This window comes from Aquarana catesbeiana, linkage group LG02 (genome assembly GCF_042186555.1).
Source record: "Aquarana catesbeiana isolate 2022-GZ linkage group LG02, ASM4218655v1, whole genome shotgun sequence".
Classification (NCBI taxonomy): domain Eukaryota; kingdom Metazoa; phylum Chordata; class Amphibia; order Anura; family Ranidae; genus Aquarana; species Aquarana catesbeiana.
The window spans coordinates 812,404,160-812,427,136 of NC_133325.1; the positions used below are offsets into that span (position 1 = coordinate 812,404,160).

Sequence of the window (22,977 nt, forward strand, 5' to 3'; positions counted from 1 at the left end):
TCATTCCATTATATTTCTTATAGCCCAGCAGATCTAAAAGCAGGAAATGTTTTCTCAATGGGGTGGTTTGGGTTTTTGTCTAGCTGAGATTCACATCAGACTTATTCTATGATACCATGCTGTAGAATTTCCTGATACAACTTGAAATTTACCCATCCCTCATTGATCCCAGAGATTAAGAAAGAAAATCAGTAAAATTCTAAATAATAACTATTAAATTATAGGTATTGGAATTTCCTTTCAAATTTGGCTGTTTGTAAATGTAACAAATACAAATTTATTTGAAGTTACGAATTATCCAAAATAATGAATGCCGCATCTAAACAAATAGAATGGAACAAATTAATAATAAATAATAATAATAAAAAGGTTTTATTATTATTGTTGTTATTTATTATTATTAGATCGTTACGTTCCATTTGTTTAGATACGGCATTCGTTATTTCAGATAATTCGTAACTTCGGATAAATTCGTACTTGTTACGTTCACTAACAGCCAAATTTGCAAGGAAATTCCAATACCTATAATTTAATAGTTATTATTAGTTAGTTATTATTTCGAATTTTCGGATTTTCATTCTTTTGAATTTTCAGATTTTCATTCTTATTTTCAGATTTTCAAATTTCCAAATTTTTGAATTTTTGAATTATAATGTAATGGTGAAGGAGGCGGGACCGGAAGTGGATGGTGGAGTGAGATGGTGAGGTGAGGAGTGCGTGTGTGCGTCTCCCCCACTCCCACCATAGAATGAAGTGAATATCTTCCCAAGTATCTTCCCAAGTATGTAAGAGGGATATACAGCGTGCCAAAGTTGAAACCCTGAACCCTGAATCCGGCAGCCCCTGCGCCTATCTGCCCTCCTACCGGCTTCCATCTACAGAAGCTGAAGCCGCGCTACAGAAGCCGTAACAGCGCTGCACCTTTCCTTAAGCATCGGCGGCTTCCGAAAGATCCCGAAGTTCCGAGGCAGAGCAGGGACAGGCAGAGCCAAGCAGTGACGCGGCGAGTTCTCGTGGGAATGTGCGGGAACACGCTGAAACAGCCGCTTCGCTGGTCCTAGACGCCAGTGCCGAAGATAGTGTGGGAAAAAGGATCCGGAGTGCAGAGATGCCATACTCCCCCCTGTAGCAACGGCCTAGCAGTACACAGCGGCATACAGAGGACCCTGGGGTGAGTGTACAGGATTATATACACACTTTGCCTTGTCTTACAATATGCCTTACTGAACTGTTCTACCTGCTCTCGGTGAAGACACTCTGTTTAAAGATACCCAAGCTCTCTGAACTTTATACATTTTCCATTTCCGGAAGAACTTTACATATGCAAGTTTACATAGGAGATGCAGTGGGAATTATTGGAGTTATAGCGATATACCATAATATATAGGTATATTACATTGTGAAGATTAACAGCAGTTTAATCAACAGGACTCTAGTTAGCAACAAGCTGAATCACCCTAAGGGTTGTCTGGTGTGCTGGACACTTTATACATCAATTAAAAGTCTGGCCACTAGCCCCTTTGCGGGGGGGGTTGCACTAGCATAAATAAATCATTCGGTAGAGGCCGGAGCAGTCAGCCATGACTACTAGAAGGAAGGGGGATGAGCACGTAATTGTGGAACCGATGGGGTCTCAGTCCCTGCGGTCAGCTAAAGAAAAAGAGAAGGAAAAAGGTGGAGTCTCAACGGTAGCAGGGGCAACCGCAGCCGCGGTTGCGGCAACCGCAAAATTAGAGAGGCTGGTTAACATAACTGACCACACACCAACGAAAGGTGGGCAGCAGACACAAAGCAAAACAACGGCAGACAGGAAGAGCCTGGGCCAGATGAGTGCGCTCCCAAATAATACTACACTTAAGAACCCCTCAAACAAAGGGGCGAGTATGGCGGGGAAAATAACGGAAATAAACAGTACACAGACACAAGTATCGGAAGATGAACCATCTCTTAAAGAGATACTTTCCGCAGTCAACTCCTGTAAACAATCCCTGAGCAATATGGAAGACCAGATGAAAGCTATGAGAGAAGAACTAGTCCACGTCAGCCAAGACCTTAAGAAAATCGCAGAAAGAGTGACAGAAACTGAAGGGAGAATAAGCCTGCTAGAAGATGACCTAAAACCAATGAAACAAGAGTTAAAAGTGCAGAAGGATCAGATAAAAAGGCTTCTGGAAAAATTTGACGAAATGGAAAACAGACTCAGGAGAGATAACGTGAGGATAGTTGGGCTCCCAGAGAAGAGCGAGGGGCTAGACCCAGCAGGTTTTTTGGAAAAATGGCTAATTGAGACGTTTGGAGTAGAAACATTCACACAGCAGTTCTCCATTGAGAGGGCACATAGGGTTCCATTTAGACCCCCCGCCCAGGGTAGCCCCCCAAGAGCTCTTCTTTTGAAGTTCTTAAACCACAAGGACAAGGTGACCCTCCTTCGAAGGGCTCGGGAAAGGGGGAATCTATACTATAATGGAGCCAAGATCTCATTATATCCCGACTTCTCACCTGAATTACAGAAGCGCAGGATGGAATTTCTGGGCATCAAACGTAGCCTCCAAGTGTATGACATTACGTATGCGCTCCTTTACCCTGCTAGGCTTCGGGTAAATGCGCTGGGGGGTAGTCAGATATTTGAATCTCCAGAGAAAGCGCGAGCATGGTTGGAAGAAAAGAAAGATCAACTCTTGCCGAAATAAAACAGGGGTTGCAAACTGGAATGTAAATGTAAAATTAAATGAGGAAGGAAGAATATAATAGGATATAACTTATAAGTGTGGGGTGGGGGGGCTCACTGGGGTGCAAATAAATAAGATAGGTGTTTGTACGGGTGTGAGATGGAGGGAAGGGGGAGGGAGTGGGTGGAGGGAGGGAGGATGGAGGGGAAGAAGGGTAGCGGTAGAGGAATGGGTGACGGTCATTAAAAAAGCCTACAAGGGGGACCTAGAGAGGTGGGGGGGGGGAGGGGAGGAATGGGGGAGGAGGGTAAAGGTGGGTAAGGGTCATAACAGGAAAATACAAAAAGGGCACGATTGCACTTTAAAAAGAAAAAGAAGAATATCTTCTCCTCAAAGCCACACTGAATGCACTTGTAAATTATAGATAGTCATGGTAAATATGGATTTCACGTATAGTATATATGAGTTTTTTAAATTTGTAGTCACTAAAATAAAAAGATGGTGGTATGGGGGAAAAGCCCCTCTTATTAACAGCGTTAAGTATTCTAGGTAATTGGGAATGGGGGGCGTTAGAGAGAGGACCCAGTGGTGGGGAGGTAGGTTCCCCCCCTTTTTTTTTTTTCTTTTTTTTTTTTTTTTTTTTTTTTTTTTTTTTTTTCTTCTCTTCTCTGCTCCTTTATTTTACAGTACTCTATCTCTCTCGCCTATTTGTGGCGGTAGATTACCCAACCCTTATTGCTGTTTCTTCCTTTAAATTAGACTTCCCGTTTATAAATACAAGTAATAAAGTATGGTCCTGAATATTAGCTCATGGAATGTTAGAGGATTGGGTTCCCCTGCTAAACGTGCAGCAGTAAATGAGGGTCTAAATACACTCAAAGTCGAAATTGCCTGCCTGCAGGAGACACACCTGACAAAAGATTCAAAAAATAACTTATGGAAAAAGAGATATCAACATCAGTTTCACTCCACATATACTTCCTATTCTAGAGGAGTTTCAATTTTGGTCGGTAGAGGGGTAACGTTCACCTGCAGGCAGTGCAAGATAGACAATGAGGGACGCTATGTGTTTTTGCACTGTGTAATGGAGAATCTGGAATGTATACTGATTAATTTATATATCCCGCCACCGTTTAAACTGGATATTCTGTGCATCCTGTTGGAATTCATAATAGATAAGACAGAATTGCCAGTTATAGTGGTTGGAGACTTTAATATGGTTCTAGATAATAAAATAGACAGACTCCCAGGGGGGAAACAGCGTCAGAAAAAACAGGAAAACCGGTTGAAACAATTCCTACAAGAAGCAGGGCTGCTTGACATGTGGAGAATAAGGAACCCGAGGGTACAGCAGTTTTCGTGCTATTCGAGCTCCAGTGCTTCACTGTCAAGGATAGACTTAGCTCTAGGTAATGGCCTAGCATCACAAGTAGTAAATAACATAATTTACCATCCTAGAGGGGTATCGGACCATTCCCCGCTTACAATCACGATAAATCCAGGCCATAAGAAAATAAATAGAATATGGAAGCTGAACCCAGTATGGTTGGAAGTAATAGAGAATAAGGAGGGGGTGATAGCAGAACTGAAAGAATTTATAAAGCTCAATTCGGGCACTACATCGAGAGGGGTGATGTGGGATGCACTGAAGGCATACTTAAGGGGTTTAATCATACAGAAGGTGTCCAAAATTAAAAAAACCTCCCGAGACTGGGAGGAGCGGTTTAAGAGGGAATTAATTGCAGCTGAACAGGAGTACATAAATGAACCCTCCCCGGAAAAACAGAAAGTGTGGGAAAATAAACAACAAAGGTACAAAGATATAATAACTAGGAAAGTAGAAAATAAAAGGGCATTCCAGAACCAAGTTATGTATGGGGAAGGGGAAAAAGTAGGGAAGATATTGGCCCGTATAGTTAGGTCCGGCTCCCCCCCATCCGTGGTCCCGGTCATTAAGACCCCGACAGGTGAGATAACATCTCAATTGGAAAAGATTACTGAGACGTTTAAAGAATATTACAACAGATTATATAAATCCAGCGGGACCAGGGTTGAGGGGGAAATGGACAAATTTTTTCAAAACATAGAAACACCAACATTAGGGGAGGCGGAGGTTGAGGAACTAGAAAGACCAATCACTATAGAAGAGATTAAAATAGCAGTATCAGAAATGGCTAACTGTAAAGCTCCAGGTCCTGATGGTCTCCCAGTGGAGATCTATAAACAGTACGGGGAGGTATTGTTTCAAGAACTATTGGAGGTTTTCAACTGGGCAAAAGAGCAAGGGAGATTACCTACGTCAATGACCGAAGCTACAATAATAGTACTGCATAAAGAAGGGAAAGATCCCCTGGATCCTGGATCATATAGACCTATATCACTGCTTTGTGCAGATGTTAAGATTTTAGCAAAAATTCTAGCTACCAGAGTAAAGAAAGTGATTCATAAAATAGTCCACCCAGACCAGACGGGATTCATACCCCGCCGTACAACTAGCATGAATATAAGAAGAGTTTTTTTAAACCTGCAGATTCCCACGGAAAACAGAGGCTCGAGAGCAATGCTTCTGTTGGATGTGGTAAAAGCATTCGACAGCGTAGAATGGGAATATGTCTGGAGAGTACTAAAGGAATATGGTTTTGGATCCTCATTTATAAACTGGGTCAAAGTATTGTACAATGAACCAAATGCTAAAGTAAAAGTTAATAATGATTATTCGATTGGGTTTAGATTAGAGAGGGGATCAAGGCAGGGGTGTCCGTTGTCCCCCATGATTTTTGCCTTGGCCATGGAACCATTAGCCACAACAGTGAGGCAAGATAGGAAAATAGTGGGGTTCCAGAGAGAGGACGGCGAAGAGCGGATCGTACTGTATGCGGACGACGTCCTTTTATTCATGGGAGACACGGAGGAATCTCTGAATCAAGTAATGAACATTTTCTCAAGGTTCGAGAAAGTTTCGGGATTGTCCATAAATTGGGAGAAGTCAGTCTTACTACCACTGGATCCAGATAGTATAGACACCCTTTCAAATATTAACATCAACAGGTTGGGGAAAACAACACTAACAAAATACCTAGGTATTAAAATAACTAATGACCCAGAGAGCTACTTAGATAATAACCTAGCCCCACTATTAAAGAAATTTAAGGATAAGATTGGAATATGGAAGGACCTCCCGTTATCAGTAGCAGGGAGGTGCAATTTAATTAAAATGCTATGGCTCCCCCAGCTGCTGTACATAATGCAGAACTCCCCAATATGGATAAGCAGGAAATGGTTTGATAAAATAGAAACAATATTTAGAGCCCTTATATGGAAAGGAGGAACCGCTAGGATAAGATTGCAGACCCTACAATTATCCACGCGGGAAGGGGGGATGGCTGTTCCGCACCCACGTAGCTATTTCCTGGCTGCTCAGCTGCAGTATATAGGGGGAAACAGCAAGGAGAAGTTGATTATTATGGGAGCTCCCCATAAGACAGTGATAGAGACGTTGGAAGCAGACTCCTTTATATATAATACCCCTACGGTCAAATTAATAAAAAAAGCATGGAGAACTGTTAAAACTCTGTTGGGAATAAATGGTTGGATTAAACATACCCCCCTATGGAATAATAAGAATCTTCATGAACTAAAAGAAATAGGAACAATTAAAACATGGGAAAAGAATGGAATAGTGAAACTAGTTCAGCTCTACAACCAGGCTTTACTAAAACCCTTCGCTACGTTGAAAGTGGAATTTGGTATACCAGATAATTCATTATATAACTATATACAAATTAAACACGCCCTTAACTCGCAGTTTGGGGGACACGGCCCCTCCTGGAGTGAATCTGCTGTACTCCAGAAATTAGGAGACCGGGAAGGCCATGGGGGGACCATAGCTGAAATATACCCACATATCTGTAAAAATAGTATAGAGACCCCGGAAAAACTTAAAAGTAGAGGTAAATGGGAGAGGGAATTGGGAGAAATCTCAGATGGGCAATGGAGAGAGATATTAGCGGGAGGTCATCGGGTATCGATTTCCCCTGCCCAAAGGATATCACATCTAATGGTAATCCACAGGACGTATTACACCCCTAAAAGGTTATTTGAGTTTGGGAGGGGAACGGATGCCAACTGCCCTAGATGTCAGCAGGAAGGGGACTTGTTGCATATGTTATGGAAATGCCCGAAATTATTCCGGTACTGGTCAGAGATTCTAGAAACAATTAATAAAGTATTTTCCCTAAAACTTAAAATGGAACCGAAATTATGTATCCTGGGGGTAGGGGAGGATATGGTCATTGGAACCTGCAAAACTACAATAGTTCAGAGGTGTCTATTCCAGGCAAGAAAACTTATAGCCCAAAGATGGCAGGCAAGAACCCCCCCACAAATAGAGGAGTGGTGTAAAACAGTGACCGAAACAATGTGGAAGGAAAAAACAGTATATATAAAAAGGAGGAATCTAAAAGCATTTAAAAAACTTTGGAGACCCTGGCTGGAGGAAATGGGATACATATTATAGTAAATAAAGAGATAACGCCCTCACGAAATAGGAAGGTTAATATGCACGGATGTAGAGGGGGGAGGGAGAGGGGGGGGGGGGGAGGGGGAGGGGGAGGGGGGAGGGAGCAAAGGAAAGGGGTAAGGTAGACAAAATAACAAAGCACTTTATTCTTCTTTGATAGGGGTTTTTTATGTACACCCAAAGTGGAGGATTGAATTGTAATGCATCATTGTATTGATATTACGCACTGAGATGTATTTTTGTTTAAACATTAATAAAAATGATTGAATTTAAAAAAAAACAAATTTCTGAAATTTCCAATTTCCGAATTTACAAATTCTGAAATTTAGAATTTTCCAAATTACGAAATTTAGAATTTCTGAATTCCGAATTTCCAAAATTCCGAATTTTCGGAAATTCGGAAATTCGAAAATTCGGAAATTCGATATTCGGAAATTTCAGAATTAATGAATTTGTCAAAATTTGTTAAAAAACTATTTCAGAACTAAACTAATTGCACATGTCTAGTACATCGTACCCCTGCTTATTCACCAAAAAAGTGTCAAAAAAGTAAAAACCACAAAAGACAGTTTTTTACAAATCTTTTAATAAAAAGAAAAAAAAAGTCTCGCGATGTAAATCCACTATCAATCATGCCGCCAACTGAACCTGGAAAATAGCAAAAATGAAAACATATGATGTCAGAAGGGGGCGGGTCAGCTGGTCACATCACCAGGTGGCCCCACCCTTGCCTATATAAGAGCCGTGAAAGCAAAAAGAGAGCAGTCGGCGGGAGGCGTCCCATGGAGGCAGAGCGTTTTCTTTCTTGCTTTTTTTGGATACGTCGGGCAGCATGGTGGATGGTGGATTTACATGGCGGGACACTTTTTTTTTCTTTTCTCTTTAAATAAACGATTTGTCAATAACTGTCTCTTGTGGTTTTTACTTTTTTACACTTTTTTTGTGAATGGGTAGGGGTACGATGTACCCGATACTCATTCACATAGGAGGGCTGGGATCTGGGGACCCCTTGTTAAAGGGGTCTTCCAAATTCCGTTAAGCCTCCCCACCCACAGACCCTGACAACCACTGGCCAGGGTTGTCGGGAAGAAGCCCTTGTTCCCATCAACATATTGAGGGCAAGCCTGGTATGGTTCAGGAGTGGGGGGCTCGCTTATCCCTCCCCTTTCCTGGCCTGCCAGGCTGCTTGCTTGGATATGGGTCTGGTATGGATTTTGGGGGGGACCCCACGCCAATTTTTAAAAAAAATTTGGCATGGGGTTCCATTTAAAATCCATACCAGACCCGAAGAGCCTGTTATGGACTGCAGGGGGGACCCCACATCGTTTTTTTATTTTTTTCATCTTTATTGCCGGGAGGCGGCAATACATTACAGCCGTGAGCAAACCTGAATGAATTTTTTCCTTTAGAAATGTCATTATAGCTGCAGCATTCTATACATCGCACAGATGCACCACTTTACAGGCAGACTAAGGGGACCCCCCAGGCACGATATTTAACCACTTGCTTACTGGGCACTTAAACCCCCCTCCTGTCCAGACCAATTTTCAGCTTTCAGCGCTGTCGCACTTTGAATGACAATTACGCGGTCATACAACACGGTACCCAAATGAAATTTTTATCACTTTTTTCCCACAAATAGAGCTTTCTTTTGATGGTATTTGATCACCTCTACGGTTTTTATTTTTTGTTAAAAAAATTTAAAAAGACAGAATTTTAAAAAAAAAATTATATTTTTTTTTATATTTTGTTATCAATTTTTGCAAACAGTTAATTTTTCTCCGTCGTTGATGTACACTGATGAGGCGGCACTGATGGGCACCGATAGGTGGCAGTGATGGGCACTGATGGGTGGCGGTTATGGGCACTGATGGGTGACAGTGTTGGGCACTGATTGGGCACTGACTGATGGCAGCACTGCTAGGTGGCACTAATAGGTGGCACTTGTGGGCATTGATAGGTGGCACTTGTGGGCTTTAATAGGTGGCACTTGTGGGCACTGGCAGATGGCACTTGGAGGCACAGATGAGGCATCTGTGCCTCCTTCCTCTTCGGGACCGATGTCCCTTTGACATGAGCCGGTGATCGGCTTTTTTTTCCTCCTCATGCTGTCAGCGTGAGGAGAAAACGAAACCGATCACCGAGCTTTTGTTTACATCATGTGACCAGCTGTCATTGGCTGACAGCTGATCACATGGTAAGGGGCCGGGACCGGCCCCTTACTCGGATCTGTGATCATCCGAGTCTCCGTGACTCGGTGATCACAGCGCGCACACCGCGCGCCCTGCAGGGTGCGCGCGGTGCGCGTGCATAGGGGAGGACGTCATATGACGTCCTCCCGGAGATTGAGGTCCGCGCTGTAGCCGTCATTCGGCTATGGCCCGGACCTCAAGTGGTTAAAGGAACATTTCATTTTTATTGTTTCACTTTAAGCATTATTAAAATCACTGCTCCTGAAAAAAACAATTGTTTTAAAACTTTTTTTTGCATTGATCCATGTCCCCTGGGGCAGGACCCGGGTCCCCAAACACTTTTTATGACAATAACTTGCATATAAGCCTTTAAAATTAGCACTTTTGATTCTTTATGTTCGTGTCCCATAGACTTTAACCCCTTGCTTACTGGGCACTTTCCCCCCTTCCTGCCCAGACCAATTTTCAGCTTTCAGCGCTGTCGCACCTTGAATGACAATTGCGCGGTCATACAACACTGTACACAAACAATATTTTTATCATTTTCTTCCCACAAATAGAGCTTTCTTTTGGTGGTATTTGATCACCTCTGGGTTTTTTTTTTTCTTTTTTTGCTAAACAAACAAAAAAGACAGAAACTTTAGAAAAAATTTTTGTAAATAAGTAAGTTTTCTCCTTCACTGATGGGCACTGGTGAGGTGGCACTAATGAGGTGGCACTGATGAGGTGGCGCTGATGATGAGGCACTAACATGCAGCAGTGATGGGCAATGATAGGTGAATCTGATATGCAACACTGATGGGCATTGATATGGGGCATTGATGGGCACTCATAGGTGGCACTAATGGGCACTAATAGGTGACACTGATGGGCACTGTTAGGCGGCACAGATAGGAGACACTGATGGGCACTGATGGGCACTGATAGATGGCTCTGATAAGCAGCACTGATGAGGAGGCACTGGCAGGCATTACTGCTGGGCTCTGATTGGCACCTCTGATGGGCACTGATTGCCAACCCTGGTGGTTCTGGGTGATCCTGGGTGGCATCCCTAGTGGTCCTGGGTGGGCATCCATGGTGGGCATCCCTGGTGGTATCCCTGGTATTCCTGGTTGGGCATCCTCATGGGGGCTGCACTGATAATCAATCAGCGCAGACCCCCCTGTCAAGAGAGCAGCCGATCGGCTCTCCTCTACCCGCGTCTGTGAGTGCAAGTGGAGGAAAAGCCAATACACAGCTGTGATGGGAGTCACTTTGGGTGGAGGGGGGTTTGTGGAACCCAGGTTACCTTGAAGAGCACTGGATGCTCCTTGTCCAGCTCTCCCGGCCCCTCCTATGTGTAAGTTACCCTGTGTCTATTAGGGGCACAAGATGACCGAGAAATTCAGGTGGGTCTGCCTAACCCGACTCGAATAACCATACAACCACACATATAGTTACATAGTAGGTGAGGTTGAAAACGGACACAAGTCCATCAAGTCCAACCTATGTGTGTGATTATGTGTCAGTATTACATTATATATCCTGTATGTTGCCGTCATTCAGGTGATTATCTAATAGTTTCTTGAAGCTATCAATGCTCCCCGCTGAGACCACCGCCTGTGGAAGGGAATTCCACATCCTTGCCGCTCTTACAGTAAAGATCCCTCTACATAGTTTAAGGTTAAACCTCTTTTCTTCTAATTGTAATGAGTGGCCGCGAGTTTTGTTAAACTCCCTTCCCCAGAAAAGTTTTCTCCCGGACTCAGCATTTCCTTTTGACACTGTTGTTCTGGATTCTGTGTGTGGTTTGTACTGAAGAAGGGAAGGGGCTCTTTTCACTTGGGACATTAATGTTTATATCCTTCACCTTTAGGACTGTTAGACTCTTGTAGGAGTCTTTCATAGGCCATACAGCACTTTGTTACCCAGACGTAAGACTGCCTGAATGGTACCTTAGAGACATGGCACAGCAGTCACACTTCATTTCTGTTCTATGGCAGGCGGGAAGTGGTTAACAGAGTTTGTATGTTGGCCTGAACTATTTGCCTGTTCGAGGTGTTGTGGTGCGTACCACACCGGGGGGTGTTTGACCCATCCCTAATGCAGATACCTGGAGAGGGACCCCACTTCTTTTATACAGAAGAACAGAATAGATTTGGCACTGGAACATCATTTGATTGCAGCTTTTGGTGAGTAAAAAGAGCATTTAGATATTCTTTTCTGATGCCAAGAATGGAAGGGTGGGAGGGAAGCTTCAATTTCTCTGGAGCAGTGGCGGCCCGTGCATTGTGGGAGAACGGGCACCGCCCACCCCTATCCCTGCTGCTGCCTCTCTTCCCATGTGCCCTGCCCCTTTCAGGACTCCGTACGCATGGACTCCTATGGCGGGGGTGGGAGGGGGTGTATTTTTTTTTTTTAAACACCTGATTAGAGCCAGAGGCTCTAATAGGCTTCAAAAAAAGGTGGGCTTGGGTCGCAGAGAGTGCGCTCTGATCCCACCCAGTTGTGTGACCATAGCAAATGGATATTCGCTATTTTCACACAGCATTGCCTCCCCGCCAATCTGGAGGCAGAAGTCTAGAAATAAACGAGATGATGTGGGATCCTCCGCTCAAAGAGGGGCTTAAAGCAGAGTGCTTGTGTCTCATTACCTCCAGGAAGAGAAGAGCCCCAGGTGCTGGCTAAATGCTGGTACAAGTAGAAGAAAACAAGAAGACCTGGACAGCCGCACACCGGAATGGATAAATTCGTCTTATTTTATTCAAAATACAGGATCATGGGGTACACAAAACACGACTGTGGGGTGGTACAAAAATAACTGACGCGTTTCGCACTTACACCAAGTGCTTACTAAGCACTTGGTGTAAGTGCGAAACGTGTCAGCTATTTTTGTACCACCCCACAGTCGTGTTTTGTGTACCCCATGATCCTGTATTTTGAATAAAATAAGACGAATTTATCCATTCTGGTGTGCGGTTGTCCAGGTCTTCTTGTTCTCTTCAATCTGGGGGCAGGTCAGGGAGACCTGTTTCCTGATTGGCCAAAGCGGCAGGTGTCCCTATCGGAAGCTCAGGGCTTTGGCGGAAGTGCGACGGAGGAAGCGAGAGGAGAGGAGATGCCGGAGAAGAGGACAAGGTAAGCGCCAATCCATCTGCGGAGGGGGTGTCTGTAGTGTGTCCCACGATCCATCCACGTGGGGGGGGGCGCTGTGAGCGGGGTGTCCTGGGAGGGACACTGGCAGCATTTGATGGGCACAGTGGCAACGTTTGATGGGCACAGTGGCAGCGTTTTATGACACAGTGGCAGCATTTGAGGGCACAGTGGCAGCGTTTTATGGCACAGTGGCAGCATTTGAGGGCACAGTGGCAGCGTTTTATGGCACAGTGGCAGCGTTTATTGGCACAGTGGCAGCATTTGAGGGCACAGTGGCAGCGTTTATTGCCACAGTGTCAGCATTTGAGGGCACAGTGTCAGCATTTGAGGGCACAGTGTCAGCATTTGAGGGCACAGTGTCAGCATTTGAGGGCACAGTGTCAGCATTTGAGGGCACAGTGTCAGCATTTGAGGGCATAGTGGCAGCATTTGAGGGCACAGTGTCAGCATTTGAGGGCATAGTGGCAGCATATGAGGGCATAGTGGCAGCATTTGAGGGCATAGTGGCAGCATTTGAGGGAACAGTGGCTGCAATTGATTTTTTTTCTAAAAATGTTTGCACCCCCCCAAAAAAATGTTGAGCACCAGCCACTACTGCTCTGGAGATGAGCTTTAACCCTAATATAACCTTCCCCCAAAACCTAACCCAACTATAACCTGAAACCTAACTCAGTCCTGAGCCTGTAAGCAGAGATGATGGAACCTCAGTACTGTTCCATATTGATGGGGAACACCACCCAGGTGTATACAGAGTTAAAGGACACATCCACAGCTCTCACCTGAACAAGTGTCACGTGTCCTATTGGTGGATCTCCGACTAATGGCATTCTGTGCTGAACAGCTGATATTCCAGGAATCGGATGGTGACACCGGAGGCACAATGATACGGACTGTCCGCTCCGATCCGGTGAGATGATATACCTTCAATTCTCCATTCACAGTCAGGTTGATGGAGGGGTCAGTTCCCTTCTCCACCCAGCAGGAGATCTCAGCGCTGCCATTCTGGAGACACCTCACATCCAGGACCGGATCCGATACCGGAACTAAGAGACACAGAGATGGAGGAGAAATCAGAGTCTTTATAGTAACCAAGAACTGAGTTAAGGTTTCTAACGTTGTATATTGGATAGGACACAACCAGAGACAGAGGAACTGGTTCCACCAAATCGGAACTGGCAAATCTGGTGGATCCATGGAGACCGGATGTCCAATTCCATCCACTTAGTGAACTGAACAAAGATCACATGTGCTCTGCAGAGGGTAAGAACCGGGTCTCCAGAGGGTAAGAACCGGGTCTCCAGAGGGTAAGAGCAGGGTCTCCAGAGGGTAAGAGCCGGGTCTCCAGAGGGTAAGAGCCGGGTCTCCAGAGGGTAAGAGCCGGGTCTCCAGAGGGTAAGAGCCGGGTCTCCAGAGGGTAAGAGCCGGGTCTCCAGAGGGTAAGAGCCGGGTCTCCAGAGGGTAAGAGCCGGGTCTCCAGAGGGTAAGAGCCGGGTCTCCAGAGGGTAAGAGCCGGGTCTCCAGAGGGTAAGAGCCGGGTCTCCATCTCACTCGGTGATGGTCACATCTTCACCATCATGGCACAGATCACCAATAAGGCCATGCACTATATATCCTGAGACCGGCTATTGTCCAATGGCGACCCTGGGGGGGGGGCCAGAGGGGGCCCTGACCCCCCCAACATTATGCTGTGCCCCACCATGTGCCCCCTCAAAAAAAAAAAAATTTTTTTTTTTTTTTTTTTTTTTTTTTTTTTTTACAAAAAATCAATGTCTAAGAGGGAGAGAGTCCCCCGTCAGCTCCTGCGGGTGATTCCTCCCCCCTCCCCTGCTCGCTGACACTGCATAATGCAAGCGCTCACACAACCACGGCCGCCCGATCTGCTCCTTCCCCTGCATCCTCATTGGCAGGGAGAAGAGCGAGTTGCAGGAAGGACTCCACCAGGACTCTCAGTTACTATAAAAACAGACTGATTTCTCCCATCCTTAGGACAGGAGAACCAGCCTGTAAATTCCAAGAAATGCCAGACCAGCGCTGTCAATAGCAGGGGCAGGACAGCAAGAGGAGGCTGGGGAACCCCACAGTGGCAGAACACCAGGGCCCAGAGGCAAGACAACCTTTGCAACCCTGATAGTTCTCCCACTGCTTTGGATCCTTATATTTTCTTGGTATGCTGGTGACATATATCTCTTGTTTTCTGCCACCCTGGGGGACCCCAATACAGTAGGAAGGGAGCTCACTGCAGAACATGTGAAAGGGCCCGTTGTGGGATCGTAGTAAAGGGCCCCAGGATATATATATATATATATATATATATATATATATATATATATATATATATATATACACATATACACACATTTGATAGTTGCCCCCTTACTTTTGTCCCTGTCCCCCCATGTGCCCCCCCTAAATTTGAAAGCTGGAGACGCCACTGCTATTGTCCAACCACTAAGTGGAGGAGGAACAGTGACGGGAGACATAAAGGTCACACATGTGAGGCAACAAAGCACCACCTTGTCCATTTTTTATCATTGCTGGAATAATGGACTTTGTAACCAATGCAGCATTACCATAATCCGAATAATCCAATTATTAGTATTACTGTTATTACTTTTAGAGCCGCTGACATCGCCGTTTGTTGGTCTGGGCAGCACAACCCAATGCATAGAGAAGGCAATTTGCCTTTTGTTGCCTTTTGTTCTGTACATTATATTGTCAAAAGTATTGGGACGCCTGCCTTTACACACAAATGAACTTTAATGACATCCCAGTCTTAGTCCGGAGGGTTCTATATTGAGTTGGCAATTTTTTATTTTGAGAATCTTGCAAACAAGAAACACATTCCAACTTTTTTTATACAATAATACAAAAAATAAATAATATATTATATATAATATATATATATATATATTTTTTTTTTTTTTCTATATATGCATAACATACTGTATACACGACTAAACATAATAATAAAGGCTTACTTCAACCTATAATATGAACAAAAGTGTTTTTTCCTCAACCAAGAGAAATATCACTGTATTATATTATACTATATATCACTAAACAGCAGACATCTTCAAAAATTCTACACATTACTCAACTTGATTAACATTCAGACAAGAAACATAGATTATCATGTGTATGTCGCCTTTCTTCAAAATTATGTTTATCCTTGAAAATCTAAGGGAGTGTCCAGAGAGAAAACAGGGAAAGAACCCAACACCCCGAGATCAACAAACAGCAGCTACAGGCCTGATATTCTTCCACGCCTTTATCCAGACCCTTTGCCAACATCTGTCTTTCTCGAGACCCTGAATTTTCCCTACCTCACCAAGAACGTCACACACCACCACTGGAACAGGAAGGACTTTCTGCTGAAGGGATACCTGACCCCGTGCATTCCAGGTGTAATATCGGACTACTAAGCTGACTAGAAAAAGAGTGTCCAAATCAAATCCCTTGCGATTCTGCAATGCTCCCTACACCCGCTCAGCATAAGACATGCAAGGCAGGAAAGGAATATTCAGAGCCCTCCCCACCTTTTTATAGACTTCTATATTGAAAGGGCACTGAAGCAAGAAGTGGTCCATGGTTTCCACTTCACCCTGACACTCTGGTCTTGGACAACCACGATTGTCCAAAGAGCGGCACTTCACGTTCCCCCTCACATAGAGCCTACCGTGGAAAGCGAGCCAGGCCTGGTCCCTAAATTTCAAAGGAATCCGCTCAGAATTTATTAAACGTAAACCCTCCCTCATAATATGACCTGGGCAATCCCTTAAGGCCAGTGGAGCATGAAAGACAGTACCCACGATCTTCTCACCCAGGAGTCTCCTAGGGAGGGACCTGATATCCTCCGCTGTCACATGCCACCGTTTAATAATTTTCAGGCACAGGGCAACATAAGCCGGGAGCTTACCATGCTTGATCCTTAGGCTTTTCACTGGCCCGCCACTCTCCCAACAGCCCGGAAAAGGTCTAAACCAGATCTGGAAAATACCCACCCATCCAGGCGGTCTCTCTCTGCTAGCATGTTACCAAAATTGTGTTTCAAAAACATCAGAGAGAAGAACACAACTGGGTTGACCAACCCTAGGCCACCCTTCCACCTAGATAGGTAAGTCACATTCTGCTTCACAAGATTCAGCCTGTTCCCCCCATAATAATTGGAAGAAACAACTATAAATCCTGGTATAGCAAGACTCTGGCAAGATGCAAACAAAGCTGACATACAGAAAGGTAGGAATCAGGTAGGTCTTAATCAAGTCCACCCTTTCCCTCAAAGAGAGCCGCCACCCTTTCCAGCATTTCACCTTGACATCAGCATCATTCAGCCTGGCTTTCCAATTTGACTTACTGTAATCATCAGGGCCAAACTCGATACCTAATACTTTGACTTTCTGCTGAGGCCTCGGGAAAGTGTCCAGAAGTGCAAAGCTCTCACCTCCCTCGCTCATCCAAAAAACTTCACTTTTATCACGGTTGACCTTGGAGCCTGATGCCTTAGAATACTGCTCTATAACTGAGACAACCTCCTGCGCTTCCTCTGTCTCAGAGATAAAGACAGAAACGTCATCAGCATAGGCTACAACCCTCAAGGGTGGCTCACCAGTAATGCCCACCAGCACCCCGCACAACGGTCTGCTCTCTAGCCTTCTGATGAAGGGGTCGATTGTGAAGACGTATAGCAAAGGGCTCAGGGGAAACCCCTGGCACACCCCCGATCCAACCCTGAAGGGCTGTCCAATCCAACCGTTAACAAGCATGAAGCTCTCTGCCTCTCTGTATAAAGTCTTAAGCCATCCAATAAACCTGTCAAGGAGAAGCCAGAGGTACTCATGATTAGGGATGAGCTTCGTGTTCGAGTCGAACCCATGTTTGACTCGAACATCGGCTGCTCGATCGTCCGCCGAATTGCGAACGATATGGGCCGTTCGCGCCAAATTCGTGTGGCGCGTCATCGCAGTGCATTGCTGGCTGATGATTGGCCAAGTATGCACTATGACCCGCATGCTTGGCCAATCACAGTGCCGTCGGTAGAGAGAGCTGTAATTGGCCAAAGCCATGGTGGCTTTGGCCAATTATGGCTCAGGGGGTTTAGAACACACCCCACACTATATAAGGCCGCCTGCACGGCGGCCCTGTGTAGTGTGTTCCGGCGTGCTTAGAGAGAGAGAGAGAGAGAGAGAGAGAGAGAGACAGTGACATTTCATTTGAGTTAGCTAGATTAGGCAGAACAGTCAGTCAGTTAGCTGCACTTACAGTGTATTGTGTATATATATATATATATATGCATCCCAGGTGTTATATATATATATATATATATATATATATATATATATATATATATATATATATATATATATATATATATATATACACACACACATACACTGTATTCAGTTTAGCTAGATCCGTTCCTGTTATCTTCCTACTGACAGGCAGGCTTGTCTTGTTACAGTATTTACAGCTACCTGAAGAAAATTGTTGGTGTTCTTTTGATCCTATTAGTACCACAGTCAGGCAGCTAGACTATTTACAGTTAGTGCAGTGCGTCCTCCTCACAGTGTTCAGTTAAAGCTACAAGTTAGTTTAGTGTGATCTCTGCACAGTGTTCAGCTAAAGCTACAAGTTAGTGTAGTGCGTCCTGCTCACAGTGTTCAGCTAAAGCTACAAGTTAGTGTAGTGCGTCCTGCTCACAGTGTTCAGCTAAAACTACAAGTTAGTGTAGTTCGTCCTGCTCACAGTGTTCAGCTAAAACTACAAGTTAGTGTAGTGAGACCTCTGCACAGTGTTCAGCTAAAGCTACAAGTTAGTGTAGTGCGTCCTGCTCACAGTGTTCAGCTAAAGCTACAAGTTAGTGTAGTGCGTCCTGCTCACAGTGTTCAGCTAAAACTACAAGTTAGTGTAGTGCGTCCTGCTCACAGTGTTCAGCTAAAACTACAAGTTAGTGTAGTGAGACCTCTGCACAGTGTTCAGCTAAAGCTACAAGTTAGTGTTGTGCGTCCTGCTCACAGTGTTCAGCTAAAACTACAAGTTAGTGTAGTGCATCCTGCTCACAGTGTTCAGCTAAAACTACAAGTTAGTGTAGTGCGACCTCTGCACAGTGTTCAGCTAAAGCTATCTGTAGAAGGTTGGTGGTGTTCTCATACTACAGGCAGGCAGTTGATTTTGCTAGCTGCAGTATCAGTACATATATATATATATCCCAGCTTAGTGCAGCTACAGGCCATTAGTATGTCTGGAAGGCCAACAAGGAGAGGCAGACAGTCACAAGCCAATAAAAAAGGGCAAGCAGGCTCTGTGTCTAGAGGCGCTGGTCGTGGAGACGGTGCATCTTCATCAGCACGTGGCCGTGGGACATGCTTGGCCTTTTTTTCGGCAGCTGGCCGTGTTGAGCCGCAACATGCGGAAGACTTGGTCGAGTGGATGACCAAGCCGTCCTCATCCTCCTCATCCTCTCTCACCCAGGCTCAGGGTACTTTGTCTGGCAAAGCAGCGGCCTCTTCCCTCGGCTCAATGTCATCAGTGACTCCTTCCCTAGCCCCACCATGTCCTCCTGAGGAGTCCCTCGAACTGTTTGACCACAGTGTTGGGTACATGCTCCAAGAGGATGCCCAGCGTTTGGAAGGCTCTGATGATGATACTGAGCTAGATGAAGGCAGTAATGTGAGCATGCCCAAGAAGGACAGCAATCTGGCAGTCATGCTCCCCCTGCTGCAGCATACTGCCAGGTTTGCTCCAGTGATGAGGAGGGAGGGGATGATGAGGACACTGACTCAACGTGGGTGCCTGATAGGAGAGAGGAGGAGGAGGCGGCACATCACCAACGAGGCAGGATGCCCTCCAGGGGCCAGCCTAAGGGCAGCACACTGACTGCATCACACCCCAAAGCTCCACATGTGCATAGCGCTGCAGTCTCTGCGCGTTATTCAAAAAGTTCTTTGGTGTGGGCCTTTTTTGAGACGAGTGCATCAGATCGCACCGCTGCTATTTGCAACATATGTCTCAAGCATTTCTCGCGTGGCCAAAACATCTCCCGCTTGGGCACCACATGCTTGACCAGACATATGTTGACCTGCCATGCAGTTTGTTGGCAAGCGTGTTTTAAAGACCCACACCAAAGAACAAAGAGGACCTCTCCTTGCTCCTCATCAGCTGAGATCTCCAACCCCACGATACCTTCAGTCCTCTCTGAGACCTGCACTGAGAGGAATGAAGGTGTAGAATTAGGTGTGTCACAGCCAAGTACTTGTGGGCAATCTGCTTTCGGTACACCGACGTCAGATTGTACCAGGCAAATTTCCCTGCCCCAGCTGCTGCACTGCTGAAAGAAGTTTGCTCCCAGCCATCCACATGCCCAGCGGTTGAATGCTAGCTTGGCAAAATTGTTAGCACTTCAACTGCTGCCTTTTCAGTTGGTAGACTCTGCCCCCTTCCGTGAGTTTGTGGAATGTGCGGTTCCTCAGTGGCAGGTACCCAAACGCCACTTTTTCTCGCGGAAGGTGATTCCGGCTCTCTACCGGCATGTGGAGGCAATGTCCATGCCTCGCTGGACAGGGCGGTCAGCGGTAAGGTGCATATTACCGCTGACTCATGGTCCAGCAGGCATGGACAGGGACGTTACCTAAGTTTCACTGCACATTGGGTGACTCTGCTGGCAGCTGGGAAGGATGCAGGACAAGGTGCAGTAGTGTTGGAGGTTGTTCCGCCACCACGCCTCCAAAATGCCACTACTAATGATTCTGACACACCTCTCTCCTCCACCCCCTCCTCTTCTATTTCCTCCATGGCCTCTTCCTGTGCTTTGTCCTCGGAATCAGCGGTGCTCCGTAGCTGTTCAAGGGGCTACGCAAGTATGCAGGCCAAAAGATGCAATGCGGTGCTTGAGCTGGTGTGCTTGGGGGACAGGAGCCACACTGGGGCAGAGGTTCTGTCAGCTCTGCAGGGGCAGGTTCAGAGGTGGTTGACACCACGCCAACTTAAGGCAGGAATGGTGGTTTGCAACAATGGCACCAACCTCCTCTCTGCCCTCCGACAGGGACAAATGACCCATGTGCCCTGTTTGGCTCACGTCCTTAACTTGGTGGTGCAGCGGTTCTTGGGCAGGTACCCAGGCTTACAGGATGTCCTGAGGCAGGCCAGGAAAGTCTGTGTGCATTTCCGCCGGTCATATAATGCCAGTGCTCGGATGGCAGACCTCCAAAAGGAGTTTAACCTGCCCAAGAACCGCCTAATCTGTGACATGCCCACCAGGTGGAACTCAACATTGGCCATGCTGCAGTGGCTGCACACTCAGCAGAGGGCCATCAATAAATACCTGTGCGACTATGGCACCAGGACAGGGTCAGGGGAGCTTGTTTTTTTTCCCCACGCCAGTGGGCCATGATCAGGGATGCATGCACTGTCCTGTCACCATTTGAGGAGGCCACGAGCATGGTGAGCAGTGACAGTGCATGCATCAGTGACACTGTCCCCCTTGTCCACCTGTTGGAGCACACGCTGTGTGGAATAATGGACAGGGCACTTGAGGCAGAACAGAGGCAAGAAGAGGAGGACTTCCTTAGCTCTCAAGGCCCCCTTTATCCAGACAGTGTTCCTGCGTGCCCACCAATCACACAGGAAGAGGACGAGGACGAGGAGGAGGATTGTGTCAGTATGGAGGTGGAGCATGGCACTCAGCATCAGCAGCAGTCTTTAAGGGATCAGTCCCAAGAAACACATGGACTTGTACGTGGCTGGGAGGAGGTGGCTGTGGACCATGTCGTCCTTAGTGACCCAGAGGACTCCGGACCGAATGCCTCAGCAAACCTACGCTGCATGGCCTCCCTGATCCTGCAAAGCCTGCGTAAGGATCCTCGTATTCGTGGTATCAAGGAGAAGGACCAATACTGGCTGGCAACCCTCCTTGATCCACGTTACAAGGGTAAGGTTGCGGACCTTATCTTACCATCGCAGAGGGAGCAGAGGATGAAACATCTTCGGAAGGCCTTGCAGAAAGGTCTGTGCAATGCGTTCCCAGAGACTGGGAGGTTACAAACTGCTGTTTCTGGACAACGTGTTGCTGAGGCTTCGGTCAGTCAAAGAAGGAGCGTTGTAGAAGGTGGCCGTCTGACCGATGCGTTCAGACAATTTTTTGGTCCGCAGCCCCAAGGTATGATCGGTTCCAGCAACCATCGCCAGCGTCTGTTTTACATGGTGCAGGAATACCTAGGGGCAAGATCAGACTTGGACACCTTTCCCACCGAAAATCCTCTGGGTTACTGGGTCTTGAGGATGGATCACTGGCCAGAGCTTGCACAGTATGAAATTGAGCTACTGGCCTGTCCTGCATCCAGTGTTCTTTTGGAACGCACATTCAGTGCTGCTGGAGGCTTTGTAACCGATCACAGGGTGCGCCTGTCCACCGACTTGGTCAATCGACTGACCTTCATAAAAATGAATCAGTCTTGGATCACCACCAGCTACCAAGCACCTGATGCTGATGTAACCGAATAATTTTTTTTGAAATCTCAGATCCTTCAAAGACTGCCTATGCTGATGCTGAGTGACTATCCTTAGTAATTATCCTCTTCCTCCTCAATGATCACGCTGATAGCTTGTAAGAACATTTTTGGTTCTGGGCGCCAGCACCAGTGCCTAAGGCCCAATTTTTCAGCCCCTGTTTAACAGGGGCATGTAATTACAATTTTTGACGCAATACTTTGCAGCCGGGCTCGTTTCTGCGTTCCAACTAGAGTATCTGTGAGGGGTTGCAGTGTTGTGGCACCAGCACCAGTGCCTAAGGCCCAATTTTTCAGCCCCTATTCAACAGGGGCATGTAATTACAATTCTTGATCTAATATTTCACAGCAGGGCCCGTTTCTGCACCCACCAAGAGCGAGTGAGTACTTACAGTGTTGTGGCACCACACCACCAAAGGCCCAATTTTTCTGCAGAGTATATAGGGCAGGCCCATACTTTCAAACATCCAACTTACAAACGACTCCTACTTGCATACGGAAGGAGACAACAGGAAGTGAGATGAAATCTACCCCTAGGAAGGGAAATTCTCTCCTGTAAGAGTTAATATGGGAAAAACGTTTCTCCTTTCCACTGATGCTTTATCACCAATCCTTGTTTCACAAAAAAAACAAAATTTTCAAAAAACATTTGTCATTGGGACAAAAAATGAGGTGAAATCTTCTGAAGAGGAGGACAGACAGCAAAACAAATGTCACAGAAGTGATAACCCTTCCCTATGTTTTCCAAAAAACTTAAAATAGTTTTTTTGGCTGGAGCTAAACACGTTAAAAATGTACCAGTTCAAAATTACAAACAGATTCTACTTAACAACAAACCTACAGTCCCTGTCTTGTTTGCACCGCCTGTATACTGCTGTTCAGAGTATATAGGGCCTGGTGGCCCCACGCCTTTCCTTTTTTTAATTTGGGTGTGGGGTTCCCCTTAATATCAATACAAGACC

At 45.9% G+C, this 22,977-nt stretch overlaps 1 protein-coding gene across 4 annotated transcripts in view; it reads right to left on the minus strand.

The window, feature by feature from the left end:
* Positions 1-22,977, minus strand: part of LOC141129518 (uncharacterized) — a 148,430-nt gene that overhangs the window by 34,191 nt on the left and 91,262 nt on the right. For all 4 annotated transcript variants that reach the window (XM_073617601.1, XM_073617603.1, XM_073617602.1 and 1 more), the window contains one exon: positions 13,295-13,558. In XM_073617601.1, coding sequence (XP_073473702.1) covers positions 13,295-13,558 — 264 coding nt within the window. The remainder of the gene's footprint in view (positions 1-13,294; positions 13,559-22,977) is intronic.